Here is a 24,280-nt window from a genome sequence, read left to right on the forward strand (position 1 = left end):
GAACTGTAAGTGTCCTTGTCTATTCGATGTTCCATTATGCTGTAATTCAAGAGGGTTTCTGTGGGTCTGTGCCCAGCTCACGCCGGTCCGTTGTGCTACGCTGTAGTTCAGTGCAGCAGGAAGGAGCAGCTCCACAGGTCTCACCTGGTCTCAGGACCAACACCTGGACGTGAATCACACAAATCACCTTTAGTGAAAACCCCATTTTCAGGTTAATCATGCATGAGAATGTCCCTCGTGTGCAGCTGGACTCTGACAGTTGACGTCTGGCTTCAGCTGACTGAAGCTGTGAGAGGCTTTTAGCAGCTCTCTCTTATTTCAGCCTTTATTGGTTCAGTTTCCTCTTCGGAACAGGCAACAATTACTTCTCATTGACTTTATCTGCTTCTCACTTTTTCTTTTTTTTTTACAGCACCATTAAAATGTTCCATTGTCCTACATAAAAGGTAATTATGCACTTTTTATAGCAGCTGAATGATTTGGTCAGCACGAGCAATAAAGCACTCCAGCGCTCCATAACACCGAGAGACCCCCCCTGCGGCTTGTTGCGTTGTCAGTAATGGATCCAGACCAGTGCCTCTCTCCCCCACTAATGAACACCAGTATCAGTCTTGAGGTGTTCAGGATTGATGACTCGACCTAATCGTCCCGTTAAGCTGATACCCCACCGTGCAGGACATATATTTCCCTGATTGGGTCACTGGGTGGTCCCTGGGATGATACACTCTGAGCCTAATGGCACCCCCACACACTCACTCTCTCTCTCTTACACTCACACACACACACACACACACACACACACACACACCTGAGTGATGGCAGAAGAAGAGCCTCTTCATCTCAGAGCTAATGGCACTTTCAAGTGAGGTGCAAAATCAATCGAGATGGACACGTTAACACGTGAGGATGCAGAGAGACGGCCGCGTCCCCATTCTTTCATTTAAGCTCTTCATCCTCTCAGTTGAGGTTTCAATTAAAAGATTGAAGAATGGATTGGTCAGGCGGGGTTGTTGGTCATAAAAAGAGTCGCCGTCTCTTCACGGTGGAAGTCTAGGAGGGTCTCAGGGGGCTGAATGTGTTGGATGATGGCAGAAGTGGTGAACGCTCCGTAACCTAAAGCCTAGTTGGCCACTTATGAACGCTCCTCACATTCAAGCCCTCGCCAGTGCTCGTTAGGCTGAGTGCTGCCAGGCAAATCTCTCTGCGCTTCACTTAAGATGGAGTTTGTCTCTGTGGCAACATGCCCACGCTGCTGGGAGGATGCACACTGAGCATGCTCGACAGACATCAGAGACTTACGCCAGTTGTGCTCGCTACTTCCTGTTAGCCTTCTGCTCAAGGTTACCAAACTACTTGGATTGAATTCAGATAGTGATGCTCTAAACCACTCGTCTACTCTTTGACAGCTGCAACATTAAAGGCGGAGCCTGGTGGTGTCCGTGTCTGGCTCACTTAGGATTGGAGCCCTGCAGCCACATCTGGACCTCCTGTCTAGAACCACCGAGACAAATGAGAAGATGCTGAGCCAATCAGAACTCAGCTCTAACTGCTTCTCTGCTGCCAACAGTAATCTAGCTCCTGATTGGTTCTCACAGTTGATGACGCTGCTGGCTAAACGAGTAGTAGAAGATGGCATCGCCGAGAAGCAACAAGTGGTAACCTTAGTAGAATAAATAGAAAGAGACTCAAACATCAATTCAGTGAGAACAAGAGGATGAAGTAGTGGGTGTATGATGTCACATGTTGTGTTATCTGATTGGCCGAAGGAGCAGTTGGTCAAGCAAGAGCTCCGCCCTCTCATTGTGGTTCTAGATAGGAAAGTGCTCAGAGCTGAGCGGCGCCCGACGCCCATCAGCCTGTTGTCTGGAACTCCTGGTTATTGTGTTGAAATGTGCGTATTAGCATCACTTACGCCTCCGTCTTGTTGGACTGTCGCCGGCAGGGTACGGTGTTGCTGACGCATGTTCCAGTCACAGGATCCACCGCCTCCACGATGACGAAGGGCCGCTCCTCCAGCGTGGCCACTGTCAGATGCCTGTAATCAGACACCTGCTCCAGGTAAGAGCCGTAGCGCGGCCAAACGGGGTATCGCATCTGCAGGATCCCCATCTCGTATGTCCCCACCTGGAGGAGGCGAGGGAGGAGAGTCAGCGCTAAACCAAAGTGGTTTGATAGGGACGCATGGGCAGTGATGCTGGAGGCCTGATTGAATCAGCCTTAAAAGACAAAGACCAGTAAATGAGAAGAAGCACTTCTGCCTTATCACCACCTCTCATCTTAACGCAGTTGTCCCCAATTTTCTTGCTGTACGTGTTATCGCTCATCTCTGATTTGTGCGTGTGGACCTGGCGTGGCGGGGAGAGTTTTAGTTTGAGGACAATTTGGAGGAAATTGATTTTTGGGTCAGTGGGGATGAGGAGGGTGCAATTCCACAGCCAATGCAAGGAGAGCAATTCCACCTCGTGCGAGGGTTAATTGGACGCTGGAAGGAAAGGAGCTGAAAATCTGGAATGAAACATTTCAAGCTCACTTGACCTTTGAAGCCCCAAACGCTGATTTGCAAACAGCATCACAGGACATATAGAGGATTTCTGCTCGTTACCACACACACACACACATATCCAAATACACACATATAGACACACACATACATCCAAATACACACATATAGACACACACATATCCAAATACACACATATAGACACACACATACATCCAAATACACACATATAGACACACACATACATCCAAATACAAACATATACACACACACATATCCAAATACACACACACACACACACTCACACATATCCAAATACACACATATAGACACACACATATCCAAATACACACACACACACACACTCACACACATATCCAAATACACACACATATCCAAATACACACACATATCCAAATACACACATATACACACACACATATCCAAATACACACACATATCCAAATACACACACATATCCAAATACACGCATATACACGCACACATATCCAAATACACACACACACATATCCAGATACACACATATAGACACACACACACATCCAAATACACACATATACACACACACATATCCAAATACACACACACACACACTCACACATATCCAAATACACACATATACACACACACATATCCAAATACACACATATACACACACATATCCAAAAGCACACATATACAAAAACACACACACATCCAAATACACACATATACACACACATATCCAAATACACACACACACACACTCACACACATATCCAAATACACACACACATCCAAATACACACATATACACACACACATATCCAAATACACACACACACACACCCACACATCCAAATACACACACATATCCAAATACACACACAAACACACTCACACACATATCCAAATACACACACTCACACACATATCCAAATACACACATGTACACACACACACATATCCAAATACACACATGTACACACACACACATATCCAAATACACACATATCTAAATACACACATATACACACACACACATATCCAAATACACACACACACACATATTCAAATACACACACACACATATCCAAATACACACACACACATATCCAAATACACACACACACACATATCCAAATACACACACACACACACACACACTCACACACATATCGAAATACACACATGTACACACACACACATATCCAAATACACACACACACACATATCCAAATACACACATACACACACATATCCAAATACACACATATACACACACATATCCAAATACACACATGTACACACACATATCCAAATACACACATATACACACACACACACATATCCAAATACACACACACACATATCCAAATACACACACACACACTCACACTCATATCCAAATACACACACATATCCAAATACACACATATACACACACACACATATCCAAATACACACACACACACTCACACTCATATCCAAATACACACATGTACACACACACACACATATCCAAATACACATATACACACACAAACATATCCAAATACACACACATATCCAAATACACACATATACACACACACACACATATCCAAATACACATATACACACACACACATATCCAAATACACACACACACACACATCTGGTCTCAAAATACACTCCCCGGCTGTAAAGACAGGTTGGTGGGATGTGAGGGGGGCTTTTCTCGACGTCGATAACCTCGGTTGTTCTGTGTTGTAGAACTGCAACATTCTGAGTATAAATACCCGTCGGCTGTACTCCATCTCTCTTTGGTCTCACGGACTTCTCGGAACATTGGCATTCTTACCAAATCTGCTCCTTCCCAACCTCCGGCCCTCTTCTACCCAACACAAACAGAATCACGGATTTCGGTAAGAACCGTACATCACGCTGCCGCAGACGGTGACTATTCACTGCTGAGAAGATGAAGGTGCCGTTCAGGCGTTCCTGTCTGGCATTCCTGACCGTCCAGCAGGTAGACCACGATCTCTGAGAGTGTGGATGACTTTGCTTCAACCAGGCACACGCAGTGATCCTACAGATGTGACATGGCAGGGAAAAATGCCACCATTATGATTAATAAAATAAAAACATCTGCCCTGCAATGGCAAGTCGAGTGTGAAGGTCCAGGCACCAGCTGGGTCGGCCGTTCAAGCGACAGAAAGACTCGTTTGTGGTTGCAAATGTGCAGAAATGCAGCTGCCAACAGGAATCGAACACGTGTCTCTCTTTTTAGAGCTCGTTTCATCCGTCCACCTCCACAACACGTCTTCTTACACTGACTTTCTCACGAGATAGATGTCATGTGACTTCCTGTCTCTGTCTTGTTGTGAGGAGTGGAGGTTTAGCTCAGGCGTGCTCAGCTGTAGACCTCCACTGACCGCCTGATCTCCTTCCATGCACTGAGGGCTCAAAGCCAAACAAGGCACCTTATTTACGCTGCTTCAGCCTGCAAGTGGAGGCCGTGAAGTCAAACTTGACCATCTTCAGTTGCCCAAGAAGGACAAAGAGGCAAACCTGTAATCATCCGCCATCTTGCTCCTCTGGGACTCTTCCCAGAAGATCACGGAGCTGTGGCCAGATTGTCCTCCCATAGGTGTTGGATGAGCTCACAGCTCCCTGACGGCGTCCATCAGACACCCAGAACCGTTACTGTACTGGCCTGGCTTCACTCACGGGGGCGAAGCCTCCTTGATTCGTCTCCAAACTGTTGCCACAAAGTTGAAATCTCCTTGCTGTCTAAAATGAACTTCAACACAATGAGTTCTCTGAACTGGAAGTGAGCACCGCTACATCAGCACTTTTGACCAAACTGAGTCGGACCGCATCAAGGCGGTCAGCGCCGAGTCAGATTATGGTGAGTCGGACCTTGCTGGGTCGGACTGTGCTGAGCTGAGATGAAGAGATGAACCATCCCTGGAACCAGCCTGTGTGCTGCTGTCGAATTCTAGATAAATGGATGTTGTTTTTTATGATTCCTATCAAACGTCTGAACCCAAAGGAAACAGAAAATTGTATTTTCTATTAAAAAGCGACACTATAACATATCTGACTCTCTGCTTCATCATATTCTTCGTTACTGGAGAAACAATAAATCCGTCTTAATACGATCTGAGGATCCTTTCTTCCTGTTTCCTCAGATCAATAAGTCTGTATCAGCTCAGTCACTCCCAATAAAATAATCAATAGTCTTGACAGGAAGCGGGCGTCTTTAATCTGCAGTTTTACCTCATGGGAACGCGCGTGTCACGCTCACAGGGAAGCAAGAAGAGATGAGGATCGCCTCCTCTTCATCGCCTGTCCTCCGTAGATGGATCAATTCCACTTACGGTTTACTTCCTGTCGTGAGGAACTCGTGTGAGCGTGAGCTGAGTAACACTGACGTGTGTTTAATCAACAAATTGTCCTTCTGGAAGTGTCATTAACTTCCCGAAGAGCTGAAAAACGAAGTTTCTCTGATCGCACAGCACTGGAAGCCGTTGTCTCAGGATGTTTGAGTGAGTTCCCTCCCCGCCAGGCCCATCGATCACCGCTGCTGTTCACTTCACTCCACTCGTGGGTATTTACTCAAGTCAGTCCCAATTTCAAATTCCTGCAAAATGCACTGACATGAGAGGCATCAGGTCCCTGGGGGGGAGTGAGCTCTCCCAAGTGCTTCATGCTGGAAACACGTGGAACACTCTTGATGAGCTCGGTGTAGCTCATCAACACATGGAGCGACTTCTGAGTGACAGGAAGAGGAAATGTGAGCTACCCAGTGTCTGTCTGTCCAGCACGGGGAGAGGGAGGAAGTCAGTCAGGGTTCCTGTTCCAAAGTATCAGAACAGCTGGCAGGTTCTAAAGACTACGCTGCTGTTCACAAATGTTTCATCTACAATTTTGGAATCAATGTAACAAAATACCACAGAGGTGAGGAGATGTGATGACCGACCGGACCTACAACCCCCCCAGGGGTCAGCTCAGATGGAGAACGCCAGTTGTTCACTCCCATACATCATAGCAGCCCTCTCTCTCTCTCTCTCTCTGCCCCCCCATGCTGCTGAATCCATGAATGGATCTGACATTGTTTTAGTGTCTCAGGTGGGTTGTGAGCCTCTCCCTGTCAGGCTGAGGCTGCTTCTACATGTGTAACCCCCCCCCCCCCCCCCCCACAACATGTACTTTACCACAGGTGGAACTGATTTTCAGGTTACAGAGAAAAAAATGCTCCATGTAGCAGAAAGTTGAGTGGAAGTGAACATTTTTCCTCTGACAAAGGGTTTATGTAGTTTATGTGGAGGCCAGCGGGGTGGAGGAGGACGGGGGTGTCCAGAGGTGAACCAGAGGACGCTTCTGCCTTCAAACCCTAAGGTCTTCCAATCATGTTTTATCTTTTCAACTCAAGTGCTCTTGACTGAACCCTAAGACAGCGTCACACCAGCCTCCACTATTAAGCTAATTAACGTAAGCCTGGTGTGTGTGTGCGAGGCTTGGCAGTGTTACAGTATAATTTAATAGCATTAATTTGACATTAAAGCAGGGGATATTCAGTCATTTTCATTCAAAAACATAAAATATTCACTGGTTCCAGTGTCTTAAATAGCAGGAGTTGCTGCTTTGTTGTTGTGGGAAAATGTGGCCAACAGTTTCCACCTTTTCGGGGCTTTTGTCAGACTCGATGATTAATCATGACTTGTACACGTTGTGACTCCTGATCCTGGTCTCCGAACATGAACGCTCGTCTTTTCTGTCTAAACTGATGAGACAAAAGCTTCAGGTGTTGGTTCAGGACCACTGCAGCATACCTCCGTCACCTCCTGCAGCCAGCGTCTCTGGAAGGCCGAGGTCAAATGTTCACGTGGTGGCTTGTCAGCAGGGCTAGCTTGGTTGAGCTTGTGAACAGAAGACGATGCTGAGGCCAACCTGTCCCTTTGATTCCTAACCAGCTGCAGATGTGAAGCTCATCCTGTTCTATTCGTTCACCTGATGTTGCTGCTGTACAAATAAAACTGACTTGACTTGAGCTGTGGAAGCGGAAACCTATAGTTCCAACAGAGGTGGAACGGTCTCTTCCCTTTTGAGAATCTGTGTATTTCTACTCAGTTTTACTTTGTATCGACACTGTATCCTTCACCTGGACAACTTCCACATCAGTGCAACCCCAAGCTAGGGTGGCACAGCCGTGTCCCACGCATGGAAATACTGGTGAGACCCAGTAACAACAGCCAAGTTCCTCCACCACCTACTGGTCCGGCTGTTCCATGCCGTTAGGGCGCCAGATCGACTTCCTTAGGCTGCCATGTTGATTCATCCTGTTGAAAACGTTTCATCCCATCTTTCCATTCGCTCAGAGGCTAATTGGCATCGTATAAATTAATTGAAAGTCGCACCCAAATCCATCAATGTGGGATAATTGAGTCTGAAATGCCTGTGGCTGTTTGCTCTGAGTGTGATGTTGAACTACACACCTTCCACCAGAGGAAGTCAGCTCCCTCTACCCTGGCGTCCATGTGACATCTCGTGGTTAAGTTAATGTGTCACCCCCCAATCAAGTCAATGAGGTGGTGCGCTCAGAAAAAGGCTGTTTGGGTTCTTAATTTCTTTAGAGAGATGTAGTGTATGTGTGTGTGTGTGTGTGTGTGTGTGTGTGTGTGTGTGTGTGTGTGTGTGTGTGTGAGAGAGATGATCCTTCATTAATTGGTTGGCTGGTGTGAGCAGCTCCAACTTCTCCAACAGTCTTCACAAAGGGACCAATCATGTATCACATCGCAGTTTTTATCATGCAGAGGAAAACACCATGTAATTCCAGTCCTCTTCGCTTTGAATAGTGAGTTGAGTTTGTGTTTGAGCAGCAGAGGAACTGACGAAGCTCAGTCGTACCTTGTCCCACTGTCTCTCCCTGTCCAGGGTGATGATGATCATGGCAGGATTCACCAGGTACCCGTTGCTGTTGAAGGAGAAGTCGTTGTGTTCCCATGTTACGTTCAACATGTGCCTGAGAAAAAGAAATGCCAGCGATCAGGGACTCGCAGAAAGAGGAACACCAATAACTGAACTTCCACCCACCACTGTGACTCTTCATCTCCAGAGATTATTGTCCAATGTAGCATCTTGAGCATGGACTACGAGATTATTAATTTACATATTGCACACATCAACCTGTCAGCTGTTGTGGAAAGAAACACTCTGGCTTGTTGCTCCTCTGTGAGCCATCACAAGGACGTGCAGCAGACTGAGGAACTTACTAATAGTGCCTACAGGTGCTGATGTGTCCTCAGCAGAGCTTCACTTTCCCCTTTGTCTCTGACAGTTAAGGCTCGTCAGGTGAATCGGTTCGCTACTTAACCCTGGAAGACAGTTGCGGTGTCCAGGTAACCTCATTTGCATGTTCAGGGTTTGTTGTGTTCGCTCCTCCCCTGAGGGACCAGCAGGTCGTTGATGCTGGCGAAATGACCTTGAAACATGTATAACACGATGTGCTGATGATGATTAAAGGGGAGGGAAATCTGTATTATACAGTTGTGGAAGGAGCAGTTGATGGATGGTTGGGTGGCGCATGTTGGAGGCCCTCGAGCGACGGTTGAAGGCTGTCAGGATACTGTACGGTCGCTGATGGGGATGTTTCACCGTGAGTGCCTGTTTCTTTATAAATGCTCTCATTTAACCCAAACCAGGATTTAGTCTGTGTTTTGGGGTCTAACCCTCCCCAGACTGTGCTGAAACGCTGGTAACAGAGGGCCAGAGCAGAAGACAGTTACAGCCGGATGTGTTGGAGGACTTGCAGGATAAAACGCTGCAGGAACACAGCGCCGGCTTCACTCAGATGAAGTTGTTTAGGGATACAGAGAACAAATCAGAGCAAAGCCAACAGAGGGCCGTTGGGCCCCCCGGCCTGCTGAGGGTTGGTGATGGTCCAGTTGTGATGTTGGAGTCACAGAGGGATTCGTCAGCAGGCTCGTGGTAAAATAACTTCTTGTTTCTTGGGTTGTTGCTTCTATTTTATAGCCAATTTGTTTTCCTCTGCAATGAGGAATAAATATTTCAGAGTGATGGTAAAGTAGTGCCTCAGCAGGACAATGAAGAGAAAGCACTTAGGGGGTCAAAGGTCAAGGTCACTGTCACCTCATATGAATGTGATATTTCAGGAAGACCTTGAGAGAATGTGTTCATACATGTTACAAATCTTTCTTGGGACCTAAACACAAATTTTTGATTATTTTTTTTAATTTTTGAAATGACAATTTTATATCCACAAGATCAAAGGTCACCTTCAGTGTGACATAAAGTCATAAAAACAACTTTGCTGGACTTATTCAAAATCATACAAGTCCGCTTCACAAAATGGGTACCACATGAACATAAACCACAGCCGGAGGTGAATTCCTAGATGAGCCTCCGCGGCTCACTGCTGTGTCGCTCTCTGGGATGTAAAACCATCTTAAATCAACGAATAAAGTTTGACTGTAGAAGCGCAGACATGAAAAAAACAGTCGTGTGATGCTTTCTTTGATTGCACACTTTCATCATTTACATCCTCTGAGACCTGCGGCGCTGATCTCTCACCTCAACCACCACTCCAGCAGAGGTGATGAAAGCCTGCAGGGCGGAGAGTAGCCTTCAGATCGGTCTGTGTGAAAAGCCTATTAAATCTTGTAATCTGCGCTAATCCAATTAACAGGTTAGCTGACTCATTATCAAGTGAGGACAATTCAAAGGGAAGAAAACCTTTGATGTGGCGGGAATGAAAGAGACAGTAGAGCTGATAGCTTTGTTCCATGTCCTCGACCTTCACGCTACTGACGAGAGCCACTGCTGCTTAAATCACGCCCGCCAGGTTCATGACGTCCACAATCAAAGCCTGAGATAATGTTCACCGTTTCCACTTTTTCATGAACAGTTCACAAAAGGAACAGTTGTCTCCCCTCCAGCTCCGTGCGTCTGAGAGAAGAATTATTACTGACATCAGCGGGAAGAGGGATGCCTCACAAGAGAGACGCGCCCATCGAAACCGGCACAAACACTCCCATGTCCCCGAAAGACCTCGCAGCTCTTCCCTGCACTGATTAAAATATTTTTCGAATGAAACAGGATTTGCTTCGTGTTCCATGGCTAACAGATGGCATCAGATTGCTCTTTTGGGCTCAGTTTAAATGAAGAGAAGCCACGCCCCTATCTGTCATCCCCCCGCCGCCACTCAATTATCTTGTAATTTCCAAGAGATACAGGAGCGAGCTGAGTGATGAGAGGATGGATGACAGCAGGCAGAGGACACGCTTTTGGAGAATGATGGTCTCCATAAATCTGCTCCACAACACCAAACAGATGGGACGTCCAGGATAAATAAACAAATGTTGACCTCTCATTCGCCAGGTCCCACAGATGGAGGACCATTTCTGAACAGTTTTTCCCGATGTATCAGACATGAAGACCAGATTTCCCACCCCGCCCATCAAACGCAGTTCTTCTTCATGTCTAGCTTGGCATCAATAGACAGCGTGTGACTACTGATGGCCCTCTGATGCTATAACGCTTACTTTGGCTTTTTGAAAGTCTTCTCGCATCATTTAGCATCTGTTGACTGTGACAGAGCAGAGACCACAGGTCCATTACATGGAATTATTGAAGCGAGAACAATCCAAGCGAGAGCGTCTCTCTGCAGAAGGGAGCGCTCAGCCTCCCTCACACTTTGGTGCTCAGGTTCTGATCATGGGCGGAACTTCACAGAACATGACTATAGTGGGATTTCACATAAAGTGCAGGCTGCCGCTGCCTCCACCAGGGGCGCTAGAGAACACACACTTCCTGTTCGTGATGTTGCTGCAGATCATTGTGGCGTTTGTTCCATCAGTTGTACTTCCTGCAACCACCGTGTGGTGCTATGAGTTAAACTCAGCTTGTGGACGACTACAGGACTGTCATCAAAGATCTGAGTCATGTGACTCCAGTTACTGCAGCTTCCTGTTCTATGGTCAGATATCAAACATGGCCGCCTCCTCACCTCTGCAACCTCTGTCTTCACAGTGACCCATCACCAGGTTCTGAAGGAGGTTCTGACCCCCTCTGAGAGGAACCCGTCCACCCACCAGGAGGACATCGGTGTCTAATTTCCTGCTGTCACCAGGTGGCGCTATGACTCATCTGAGCCTGAACACAGTGGGTTCCTCCTTTGTCCAGGTTTAATCCCTCCACCAAGTTTGGTGAAAATCAGGTTAATAGTTTGTATGAAATCCTGCTGCCAGGCGAAGGCCAGCAAACAGCAGTTTTCTGTACAGACTCTGGTGAAGGAGATCAGAATGTTCCATAGTTGGAAGGGTTAGGCACAAAAAGACCTGCTTCAGTTTAAAAAAAACATCAAAATCTCTACTTCCTCAGTAATTGTGCTTTCATGAAATTGTCAAGCAGATTTTATGCAAACTGCAAAAATATCATGAAGACAGAAATGCATTTAAACTGAGTCCATCAACAAGTTTGTAGTGGAAAAACCAGGGTGACTCATGCCCCCAAAAGACGTTGGCAGAGGCAGCGCAGGGCATGGCTGTAACAAAGAAGTAGAGGAGAAGAGTCAAACTCTGCCACCATCTACCAGCCAAGTGGGGAAACCCAACCAGCACCTGTCTCTCCAACGTGTCCCACATTACAACTGACGACTGCCATGAGCTGAGCCAATATGAGGAGTCCATTAGGGTTGAATCCTCTCTTTGGTCAACAACACTCCCACTTAGAGTCGCCACACAATCCATGACGGCTCCCTAAATCAAGCGCTGCCACTCCTTCACCTGAACATTCTTTCTTGATGCTGTAAGCGGCTCTGTACAAGCAGATCTTGTGCTGTGGGACTTGATCGTTGGGCAGGACCAGAAATGAAGTATGTTGTGACTTCCTCATTAGGTTGACGAAACGTTAGTTGCTATTGCAGTTCAGTGGTGCATAAATGTACTTTCTGGAGGACGGGGTTGGGTGGAGTTATTAATGCGATGACAGTTACAGCAGTTAAAGCCAATCTCACCAACATAGCAATAAATCCAGGTACTGAATCAGAAAGTATCCTCATTTAAAATCTAGAATTTCCACATCTGAGATGTGTCTTTGACCCCCACATCTGTTCAATTCATCCTCCAATCCCAGTGGACATCAGTGCCAAATTTGACCAAAAAAAAACTCCCTTAAGGCATTTGAGACATGAAGGGATTATGAGAATGGGGCAGAGATGGCACGCTTGTGAGGAGAACGTGACCTTGAACCACCGAACCTATTTAGTTGATCCAGGAGTCAAAGTGGACGTTTGTGCCTCAAGGTGTTCCAGAAATATCGCACGGACAAGAATAGAGCAGACGTACATAAGGACCACCGTCGGTCGGCTGCCAAGTTCAACTCTTTGTCCCCTGTGGTGGATCGGTCACTTGTAGTGATGGTTTTTGTCTACAAGGTCCCAACTGGATTTAACAGTGGCTAATTTACCCAGCTAGTTTATCAAATCCAGCTACCTGCACATTCATGCTGATAAGTAGATGTCTGGCAGCGCTCTTACCTGAAGAGCGTGTCGTTAGTGGACGACGGCTTCACAGGGTTGTGACAGTCACTCTGGCCTTCTGGAATGAAGCCTCTCTGTTTGCGAAAGCTCTGCACGCCCTTCACCACGATGGCTACGCCATCCCTCACCCTCTTCCTCAGGCTCATCCTCCAGCGGTCTGTGATGATGCTGATGACCCCTACAGGGAAGCTGTCAGGTGGGGGGATATCCGGGTTCCCCACGGCAAGGCTGGGGATAATCCAGATGTAACCCGGCCCCACCAGTCCAGCCTCGGCAGCCAGGGTGAACAGGTACTGGGCCTCCTCGTGGGAACAGTAGACCAGCAGCACCTGGCTGTCGATCTGCTGCAGCAGCCTTCGCGCTCTGATGTCGTTCAGGCCATCGGCAGACATGTCGAAGGTCAGCACGTCCTGAAGTTCCCACATGAAGTAGCTGGTGTCAGTGAAGGACTTGATGTAATCCACGTAGGCTTCATAGCCCGGGTAGAGACTGGTTATGACCACAAAGCTGTCCCAGTTGTACTCCTCCATCACCTTGAACATGCCGTTGATCTGCTGCTCGATGGAGGAGCCCAGCTGGAGGAAGTTGGAGCCCTCACCCTAGAGGGAGAGGGAGGGAGGGAGAGAGAGGGAGAGAGAGAGAGGCATGGCATCATCATGAGAAGATGGAGGACTACGGTTAGCCTTTTAGTCCTGACTAACGAGCTAAATTAGCACGTCCTAATTCAACAATTTGTATAATGTACCAGAAGCTCTCTGGAGGAACATCTGCAGAGTAAATGCACACTATTTATTCTCAAACAAATGGTGCTCAGAGGAGTGAGTCACTCTGTCGTGGTTCTGCTGTATTTTGCTCTTGCAGCAGCTGAGCACCCATTCATCACTTAAACCCACATGTCTCACTTTTGCTGCACAAACACTGGCCGTCATCCATATTTGCAAATTCAGAGGGATGGCACTATCAGTGTGGGCAGCCCCGCGCTACCTTTCATCTGCCTTGGCTGCAAATGCAGCGACCTTGAGGGAGGAATGTTGAGTTCTATTATAACAAAGTGGAGAGCAGCAAAATACTTTAAAGTACCTTGTGGTATGTGATATGTTTTCCTTTAGATTTCCATTAAAATGATGTTGACCTGCCTTTTAAACTATCTCAGCTCACCCGAAGCCTCAGATGGAGTTTCAAATCAACGCTGGATCTGCTGCTGTGACATCACCGCCTGGGGTGTGGCCAAGGGACAGTGTTGTAACAGGGTTCTTTCTCGGTGCTACAATTTGTCAGCTATTGTAAACTTCATGAATTGTTTTACAAAGTTCAGACTTTCCTCACAAGATTCCTGATTGATAAACAGAAAAAACAGAAGACCAGACAACTGGAAAGGAAGACACATTCCAGCCAGCACGAGGAAGTCCACCAAGCCTGGAAGGAGAGTTTATTAATTTCTAAAAAAGAACTCCGTAATGCCAGAAGCGCTTACTACTCGTCCCTGATAGAAAAGAATAAGAACAACCCCAGGTTCCTCTTCAGCACCGTGGGCAGGCTCACCAAGAACCATAGTGCTGTTGAGCCATGCATCCCCCCAACTCTCAGCAGTAACGACTTCCTTTCTTTCTTTACTGAAAAGATTGTGAATATTAGCACGAAGATTGCCAGTAATGGAGGACAGACTACAGTCCCCATAGAAGCACCTCCCAGACTTGGTGCTCACTTGGACAGCTTCTCCCCCATCGACCTGTCAGAATTAACTTCTGCAGTCGGTTCCTCCAAGTCAGCCACTTGTCTGCTGGATCCCATCCCAACAAGCCTACTTAAGGATGCCTTCCCTCTAGTCAACACTTCTATATTGAACCAAATTAATCTTTCCTTAGTCACAGGTTATGAGCCACAGGCCTTTAAGGTGGCTGTCATCAACCCTTTACTTAAAAACCTTCTCTTGACCCAGATGTGTTAGCCAACTATAGGCCAATATCCAACCTCCCTACATCTCCAAGATCCTTGAGAAGGTTGTCCTGGAGCAGCTACATGAACATCTGCACAGCAACGAGCTCTTTGAAGCCTTCCAGTCTGGATTCAGGGAACACCATAGCACTGAACCAGCACTGGTCAGAGTCTCTACTGATCTTCTTACAGCTTCAGACAGAGGTCTTGTCTCTGTGCTTGTCCTTTTGGACCTCAGTGCTGCATTTGACACCATCGACCACAGCATCCTGCTACAGAGACGAGACCATGACATTGGGATTAAAGGAACTGCCCTAAAATGGTTTAAGTCCTACTTATCTGACAGGTTTCAGTTTGTTAATGTTAACAATGACCATTCGGAGTATAGCAGAGTTACATATGGTGGACCACAGGGTTCAGTTTTAGGACCGATTCTCTTCACTCTTTACATGCTCCCATTAGGTGACATAATCCAGAAGCACTCGATCAACTTCCACTGTTATGCAGATGACACACAACTTTACTTGTCGATGGAGCCAGACGACACAAGCCAGCTTACTAATCTGCTAGACTGCCTGAAAGACATTAAATCCTGGATGTCTTCTAACTTCTTAATGCTCAATTCAGATAAAACTGAGGTAATCATTTTTGGACCTAAACACCACAGGGACACACTCTTGAATCGGATCTCTACTCTAGATGGCATCACCCTAACTTCGAGTACAACTGCAAGGAACCTTGGGGTCATTTTTGACCAGGACCTTTCCTTCAGCTCCCACATAAAGCATGTGACCAGGACCGCCTTCTTCCATCTGCGAAGTATCGCTAAGATTAGGAATATCCTTTCCCAGAGTGATGCTGAGAAACTGGTGCATGCATTTATCACTTCTCGGCTGGACCACTGCAACTCTCTCCTGTCAGGATGTCCTAAATACTCCCTAAAGAGTCTCCAGCTGGTCCAGAACGCTGCAGCGAGGGTTTTGACGGGAGTTAAGAAGAGAGAACACATCTCTCCACTTTAGCTTCTCTCCACTGGCTTCCTGTAGGATCTAGAATCGACTTCAAAATCCTTCTGCTGACTTATAAGGCTCTCAATGATAAAGCTCCATCCTATTTGAAAGAGCTCATTAGTCCCTACTGTCCCACCAGAGCACTCCGCTCCCAGAATGCAGGTCTTTTAGTGACTCCCAGTATCAATAAAAACAGACTGGGAGGTAGAGCCTTTAGTTACCGGGCTCCTCTACTGTGGAACCAGCATCTCTCCATGGGTCAGAGAGGCAGACACTTTAACTACGTTTAAGTCCAGGCTTAAGACTTTCCTCTATGACAGAGCCTTCAGTTAGGACTGGTTCAGGTAGCTCTGAACCATTGATAGCTATGCTGCGACAGGCTTAGACTGCTGGGGGACACATCAGGTTACATGGAGCCCTCCCCTCCTCTCCTCTCCCCTCCTCTCCTCTCCTCTCCCCCTCTCTCCTCCTCTCCTCCCTGCACATTTTTGGAACTGTCACTACCATTACTTGTTGCACTTTGTAGTTTGGCCTTGGTGTCTCGCAGTCTCTCTGTGTTTCCACAGATCCACCAGAGCCCCAACCGCCGCCTGCATCGCCCCCCCCCCTCTTATTCCCTACTGTCACACCGGCCTGCGCTCCCCCCCCCCCCCCATGAACCAGTCTGCCATCCAGTCCCCCATCAAGCTGGCTTGCTCTCCCTGCCTCCCCTACCAGAAGCTTCCTTCTTCAGCTGTTATTAACATTTCCATGTTTCCCACATTCTGTATTGTAAACTGTTGTCTTGTCTGTAACAACATCTCCTGCACGTCTGTCCCTCCTGGTGAGGGATCCTCCTCCCCTCCTCACCCTGAGGTTTCTCCCATTTTTCCCTGTTAAAGGTTTTCTATGGAGTTTTTCCTCAGTCGATGTGAGGGTCTAAGGGCAGAGGAGGTTGTTATGATGCCATGTGAAGCCCTTTGAGACAAACTGTTTGTGAAAACGGGCTCTACAAATAAAATTGCCTTGCCTTGCCTGATAAATACGACGACCCCAAACAAGTTCCAAAGCAGTTTGGAGAGCTGGTCATTTACGCTGGTTCACTGAGCACCGAACCAGAACTGTTGGAGCATCAAACTCCAGTCAAAGAGTGGGTGGATTAATGATCACATGCCTGGATTAACAAGACCTGGATGATACCACATGACCTGGAGAGTCAGCAAATGGATGTTTTTGGACAGTTCAGTTGCTGTTAGCCTTCGGTCTCCGTTAGCATCAAGCTAAATATTCACGGCTGGTTCTTCCATCATTCTGGATTCATAAAGAAGTAAAGCAGGAAGGTAAAACATCTTAATGAGTTCAAGATTCCTATTAGTGAGTACTTGGAAGGAAAACTACTGTTTGAAGAAAGTGAAGTATTGCCTGAATGTTCATCTGTTTATGCTAAAGTTAACAGTTCCTCTGCTTTCCTTCAGCTTTTTATCCATTCAAAGATGAAACTATTCAGCTCTCAAAGGGTACTACTAGCATTAGCGTCAGCCCACCCTGTCCTCTTGACAGTAATTGTACTGAGTGAATGTGGCAGTGATGGATTGACGTTACTGTACGTGTCGACAGTTCGATAGGGATCATTGATCCTGCAGCAGATTTCAATCATCATCTTCACCGAGCCACGTTTCTAACCAACGTCCTCATTAAATCCTCGCTGCATGTTCACATGCTGCTGTAGTCACACATCGATGAATCGTGGGATTTTGGGCCTCCAGTTGAAGTGTTTTGACTCCCTGGGTCGGTGCTGGCTGATAGGACGGCAGCCCCATCCTGACCTCTCTGCTCTCCAGGGGAGAAACCTGGGAGCTCAGGAAAAGAGGGGTCAAGTACCCCGAGACTCTGATCTTATTCCGTGTCTCCTGGTCGTCCTTGAGAGCGGCTCGGCTACGGGGTGATGTATGAGCGCCTGATGAGTTCAGACGTCACAGTGAAATTCTCTGACTTTGTGATTGTGAGCGTGCGCCTGAGAACGTTTTTTTCCCCCCTGTGGTTTCATCCCAGTTTACAGCCCTACAAATCGAAAGAGAAAGATAAATAATAAATAAGTTTTATTATGCAGGATAGTTGTTTTAACATTCATTTATTCATAGAATGAGAGAATCAGTGATTGCTCTTAAAGGTAGAGCCACGATGACTGGAGAGAAGACACAATTCATTTCTAAGCAGTAAGGACTATTCTTTTCATTAATTAAAACCAAAGCACATTTGTTATCTTTAAAATGACCCATCTTGTATGTTCTTGATTAATATTCACACCCAGGACTGTAAATGAAATTCACTTATCAGTGACTTTGCAGGGAATTGGATTCTAGCTGTGGACTAAGATGGATAAGACTGCACTGGAGGCCGGCATTCATCTGTCCTGGGCGCGCGGGTCTTAGGCAGGTTAGTCACGCAGCAGCACCAGAAGATCGTATAAATCTGTTCATTCTCGCCGTCCCATCACTCTCCTGGAGCAAATATGTCGGTGTGGTTGGCTCACGCCTTTGCAAGCTGCAGTGTTGCACAATCAGAGTGTGTGTGTGCTTGTATGCTAATCTAAGAGAGGAGGGTCTCCTGTAAACGACACGCGACAGCTCAATTAGCAGGAGCGCACTGATAGCACAGTCCAAATGAGCCCGGGGCATGACCGCAGGCTCAGAGGCTGAAGTCACGACCACTCTGTGCAGAACATGCCCGGTATCGTCTGGGCCATATGGTTCTACTGTCACAGGCTGCTACACTCAACGTGGCAGGAATTCTCCACCAGCAGTCATCACCTTTCCATGAAACAGATAAAGACCTCAGAGGTCAGTGGGCTTGAGACGAACAAGTCATTCCATCTGTGGCCAGATTACAGCGTCAAACATCACGCCACGTACCCTCTGATCCGTGTCCTCTGCGTGTTCCCATTGAGATATCTGATGGTGGAGATAACAATGTTTGCACGCACACTATCCTTCCACTAGTAGTCCCAGAATGACAGCCTTCTGAATTTGATAAATGTACATTAAATAGAATTTTCTGGTTGTATTTGTCCATGCATAAAATTTTACAATGAAACTGAAACCTCACTCAAAAGTGCAATGTGCCTTTTGGAACCAGCCACGTATATTTAGCTTGAGGCTCATGGGGTCTGATGGCTAACAATGGCTAACCGAGCCAAAAACGTCTGTTCATTAACTCTCCAGGTCGTCTGGTATAATCCAGGTTTCCTTAATCCAGACGGATGATCAGTAATTCACAAACGCTTGTATTGGAGATGAAAGCTGACTAGAACTCTTGTGGCTTGGTGCTCATTCATTGTAGCACTGTCATCACAACTGTGGACCACAGCCCCCTGGCTGGCCCAACACCCACTACTCTGGGGTTTGTCTGCAATGGGAGGGAAGTCTTTTATGTCTCAGGGTTGGAAATATTGATTGTGGTACTTGGAAGAAAAAAAATCAGAACTGTAAATCGAACGCAAAAACTATCTTGACGGAGCAGTGAGCCAGTTGGGAATGTTTGTTTTTTTGGCTTCTTCATTGACATAAATGGCCTCAAACCAGCGTACGTCATCATGTTCGTCCTCTAAATTCCCAACCGCATGAGTCAGTCCTGCATTCCCCAGTGGTCCAGCACAAGCAGTGATCTCACAGTGAACGGTCATACGGGCCGCCACTATACATTATGTACGTTAGATTATAAATGTGTGTCAGGCACGTTGAGACAGTCAGATGAAGCTCACAGTAATAGTCTAGAGTCCCAAAGAAGATTAAAGCCATCGAGTGGATATCTGAGCAGCTCAAGGACGAGATTACGCTCACAAAGCAGATGCAGAAACTCCACAGTCAAGCTAAACTTTTTAACCCTCCGACACCTTGAAATGACCAGTTTGATGACCGATCGTTCACCAGCTGCATATGTCGCTGGGACTGGTTTTATTTTGACTGAACAGGATCCATCGGCACTGAAACACTGGAATGCCTGGGGTGGGCGTGGCTATTAATAGACGTGGAATGCAGCCAGGTATCTAAAGGTAAGGAGGGATTTAACATCACATCTCAATGAAACTGCGTGACATTAGCTCACAGTTTATGGAACGGAAAGTAGCACATGGCTTCACTGGTCACGTGACTGCATTGCAACCCCCCTCAGTCTATGGAGAGCCACTTCTGGCCACGGCTCTTTGCTGTGACATATGCCTGCCTCCGCCACGCAGCAGGAAGTGCCCTGGCACCATCTTCCTGTGCAGTTGACGTCACATAGATCCTGCATGGCAACCAGGAACACACACATGACTCCCTGACCATTGGCTGTTTCTCCCTCAGACACAGAAAACAAAGATTATCAAGCTGTCAGTCAGAGGCTCCTCAAAGTGGCCTCGTGAGGGTCTGAGGAATGTTTCCGTTTAAGTGGCTATGATGCAACGCCACTGATCTGCACTTTGAATACGTGTCAGCTGTGACAGCGTGGTGCATCACTTCTACTCATAAGAGAACGTTCCTTCAAAATGTCGCCCAACAAGTTCTCGCCATGCTCACTGTGGACAGCGTTGGGATCTAAACATTCTCGCACTGCTGGGACGATCCATACTGAGCATGTGCACCAGCAGGCTTGGAATGGGGATCAATAATTGGAGCATTTGGACGTTGTAACCTTTCCAAACATTATCTGACCAATCGTCTCATTTCACTGTCAGTCCATAAATTGTTCTACAAAACGCTATCGTACAGCTGCAGCAGTCACAGTGGAGTCGAAGCCGTGAGCGTGCGTCGGCAGTTGGTTGTAGGTTGTTTGGCCACAAGAGGGAGACAAAAGTACCAGGCTTCACTTTTTTGGTAGATTTGTAGGAATTTTTCCTGATTTTAAAAGAAATAGGGTACATTTTCAAGAGAAAACTGTGATTTACTGGTGAATAATTTGGCTGTGTTTGTCAGGAACTTGACAAAATGAAAAATTGCTAAGATGATAACCCTTTCACCAATATTAAATATGCGTTCACTCACTGATTTCTTGTCTAAGTGTCTATTAAAGGTCAGCGGGAACCTTAATACCTCTTGAGAAATGGGCTCAGTGGACAAACGAGTGCTGCGGCTTGTTGAGGGTGAACTCACGAAGGAATAGGATTGAAAGCTGCTGCTGATGTGAGGAGGAGGACTAACTTTATTTTCAGGATGACAGTTTTATCCGAGGGGACGTTTTACTCTCCATTCTCTCATCGTGTGTAGGTCTCCTTTCCTGCGTCGTACAACTCCTCCACATTCTGTCTACCTTTGTCTAGACAGGTTAGGCTGTAACTGTGCCAGTGGTTTGATATTCAGCCTGAGGTGGAGGTAGAGACAAGTGAGAACAAAAGAGAAAAGGGAAGTGTTCTACTTCTGAGGAGCTCTCTTGTTCCCGCAAAGACAATCAGGTTTGGCTGCCGCGGCTCAGAGGAAGAGATCTGTCAGGCCTCCTGATGAATGAGGAGTCAACTGAACACACAATGAGAGAAAGTAAGCCTTGCCATGTCTGTTCAGAGTTCTAAAACTACAACCTCTTGAGTGTGTAATTGCTTCTGAAGGAAATCTTTATTTGTTCAGACAAACTTGTCACAGTTTTCACGAGAAGGAGCCAGTTCCCAAACTGCTTTACAGACAGAGACGATGATATACAAGTACTTTTACACACATACTGTCCTTGGCATCTAGAGATGAATGAGCCTCCAACACACAACTGGGACGGCAGGTTCATGTCCAGCCACCTTTGGGCTTCACAAGCACTTCGGTCATTTGTGTCAGCTGAGATGATCAATATTCATTTATCTGCTGTTGACTGCCAGCCGAGCGGCAGTGGCGAAGGAGGGAGCTCTGATTTGTTGTCTGTCTGAAGGTGACGCACGGCTGCGTGAGCAAACAATATTTATACTTTAAGCTGTACCCTGGAAGTATTAATACTGATGTAATTATTTGTTGGCCTTATTTGCTTTGAGTCACTAGGAGAGAAAATAAAGGGGATCATGGTGCGAGCCAATCAACGCGCTCAAAAGTCTCCAGACAGGAATCAGTTTATCACCTAATTTCGAGCTGTCACTTTGAGAAAGGTCAAAGTCTCGTCTTCTAGTGATATGAATGAAAAATGAATGTACTTCATCATTCTGTTGACGACCTTTGACAACGTCCCATAAATCAGCTTACCAGCATCATCGCGAAAATCAAGAATCTTCTGTAAAGTGCAGGGTGTTGCTGCCAGTGCGCCTGACAGCATTCACAGTTACACGACGAAGCCCCTCCACGTGCTCGCCATGTGGAAGAGCGACTGCTGTTCTGGTAGGACGGTCGTCGTTTCCCTGTGATAACACCGTGAGTCCTTTGATGGGTTCTTTGATGGGTTTGCTCTCGCTGTACCAGCTGCCTCGCAATCTTAAATTCTAAACCCTAATCATGAATAAACTACAGTGAAGCCCAGCCAATACACAAACGAGACTTAACGTGTAGCAGAGTGGCATCTCCCGATCTGACGAAGCTCTTGTGAAGACCTGGCTGGGGATGTGATGGTGACTCGGTTACAACCAGAAGCCTGAGGCGTGTACTTGTCTCGTGTTAAGAACACGCCTCCTCGTTTTGTTCAGCTTTGCGCTGTAAACTCTCATCAGTCGTCATTTCCAAAAGAGACCTGAAAACAGTCTTCTGCTGCACATGGGTCCAGGTCCAGGTCCAGGTCCAGGTCTGTGGTGGAGTTTGTCTGCGCAGGGACCCAAAATAAGAAAATGCCAAAAGCACTCTGGGTTTATTAGTTGAGGCAGGTGGAGGTTCGTGCCAGACCCAGACCAGGCAGCTCGCCGGGAAGCCGACGAGATGCTTTCAGACCGGAACCTCCGTGTCAATAATGCGTGCGCTCACTTCCCTGGAGGCACTTGTAAAGCATTCACTTCATGACAGACATTACTTCCTTCACTGGCTAATTACTGATGAAAAGCCCTAATTCATTTGAACAGCTGCCAGCCTCGGTCACGATGCTGGTTTCTTAATACATGTGTTTATGACTGAGCTGCTGTTTCTGTCCTCCAGTTTGAATGGTGAGCGTGTAAATGAGCTATGGAAGCATGAACTGCTGACTGACATCTCTTTTATTCCCCTTGAGAAGCCGTGTTAATGTCAAGCTCGCCCAAAATGATTTGGATTCAGCTGACAGGGAAGATGTCGACAAACTCCTCGGCATTAGGAAATTACAAGGGTGTCATTGTTGTGACAATATAGCGCCTTCGGATTTCCCTCAAAGTAGAAATTACTGCAGGATTCTCAGTGGAGAAGAAATACTGTTCAGTACCGAATCAGCTGAGGTTGCCACCCAGGTTTCCCTGCAAGTCACACCACCTGATCAGTGTTACGCAGGAAAAATACTCCTGAAATGCAGGAAGTCTTTTTGTAGTTAGTACATTCTTGTGTCAGAACAATGAAATGTGACTCTTAGTCCCGCCCTAACACGCGCCCTTGGTTCTCCAGAGATTCGCTCTTGTGGATTTTGTGGAGTGAGTGAACTTCTTCCCTCTGCTCCAGCGCTTCCATTCCTCTCTATAAGAGTCGAGAACCTCGTCTGCGAGGTTGGAAGCTTTGCTTGGGCCCGTCGCCTCCCTGGTCGGCATCCCATCTCGTATGCGGGAGTCACAAACATCATCGAGAGCCACCGAAACCATTTGTTCCTAACAACATCCATTTTAAGAGGAACGTGGATATTTTTAATCTTGGAAACAATGACGACAACAAAGCAGTCGTGAGCATCCAAATGGCTCTGAAGGAAGGAGCTGGTCCACACGTTGCCCAGCTAGCCATCTGTGTTTGCCCCTGGATGCTGCAGAGGCGCTTTGGGCTCAGAACTGCACGGGTGCGGATGCACCGTTGAATTGCATGTAAAGTGAGCTGCAGTCTCCAGACTTTTCTTTCAGTTGTCTGTAATTTATTCCCGCTACTCGTCTGAGAGACATTTCTAATCAGCGTTATTTGCAAAATTTGACAACTGTCTTTTGGACTGTCTTGTCTGAAGTGCTTAAGCAGCTACAGCAAATGAACTGATACTCCAACATAGAAAAGGATCACCTGTTATCAGCTGATTGTCTTTGAACACGACGGCAGAGAGAAGCTGTCTGAGGGGGTGGACAGTTGGAACCATGGTCAGTAAAGCTCTCTGTGCTCGCGTGCTCAGGCCTAAACTATCAGGACAGCAAAGGTAAAAATTGAAAATACTTTCACAAAAGAGGTTGTTCAAAGATCAAAGCAGGCGGCACTCACAGCCTCTTTTTTCCACTTTCATAAGAAT

The 24,280-nt window shown here is 46.7% G+C and overlaps 1 protein-coding gene across 1 annotated transcript in view; it reads right to left on the bottom strand.

Annotated features, from left to right (window-relative positions):
* The window catches only part of grin2ca (glutamate receptor, ionotropic, N-methyl D-aspartate 2Ca), a 57,374-nt gene that overhangs the window by 15,089 nt on the left and 18,005 nt on the right, over positions 1-24,280 (bottom strand). Inside the window, exons 3-5 of the mRNA XM_086184349.1 lie at positions 13,044-13,645; positions 8,396-8,510; positions 1,913-2,124 (exon numbers count right to left, since the gene is read on the bottom strand). Coding sequence (XP_086040475.1) covers positions 1,913-2,124; positions 8,396-8,510; positions 13,044-13,645 — 929 coding nt within the window. The remainder of the gene's footprint in view (positions 1-1,912; positions 2,125-8,395; positions 8,511-13,043; positions 13,646-24,280) is intronic.

This window comes from Aulostomus chinensis, chromosome 18 (genome assembly GCF_037954235.1).
Source record: "Aulostomus chinensis isolate RoL2024-O1b breed Wild chromosome 18, RoL_Achi_v1.0, whole genome shotgun sequence".
Lineage (NCBI taxonomy): Eukaryota > Metazoa > Chordata > Actinopteri > Syngnathiformes > Aulostomidae > Aulostomus > Aulostomus chinensis.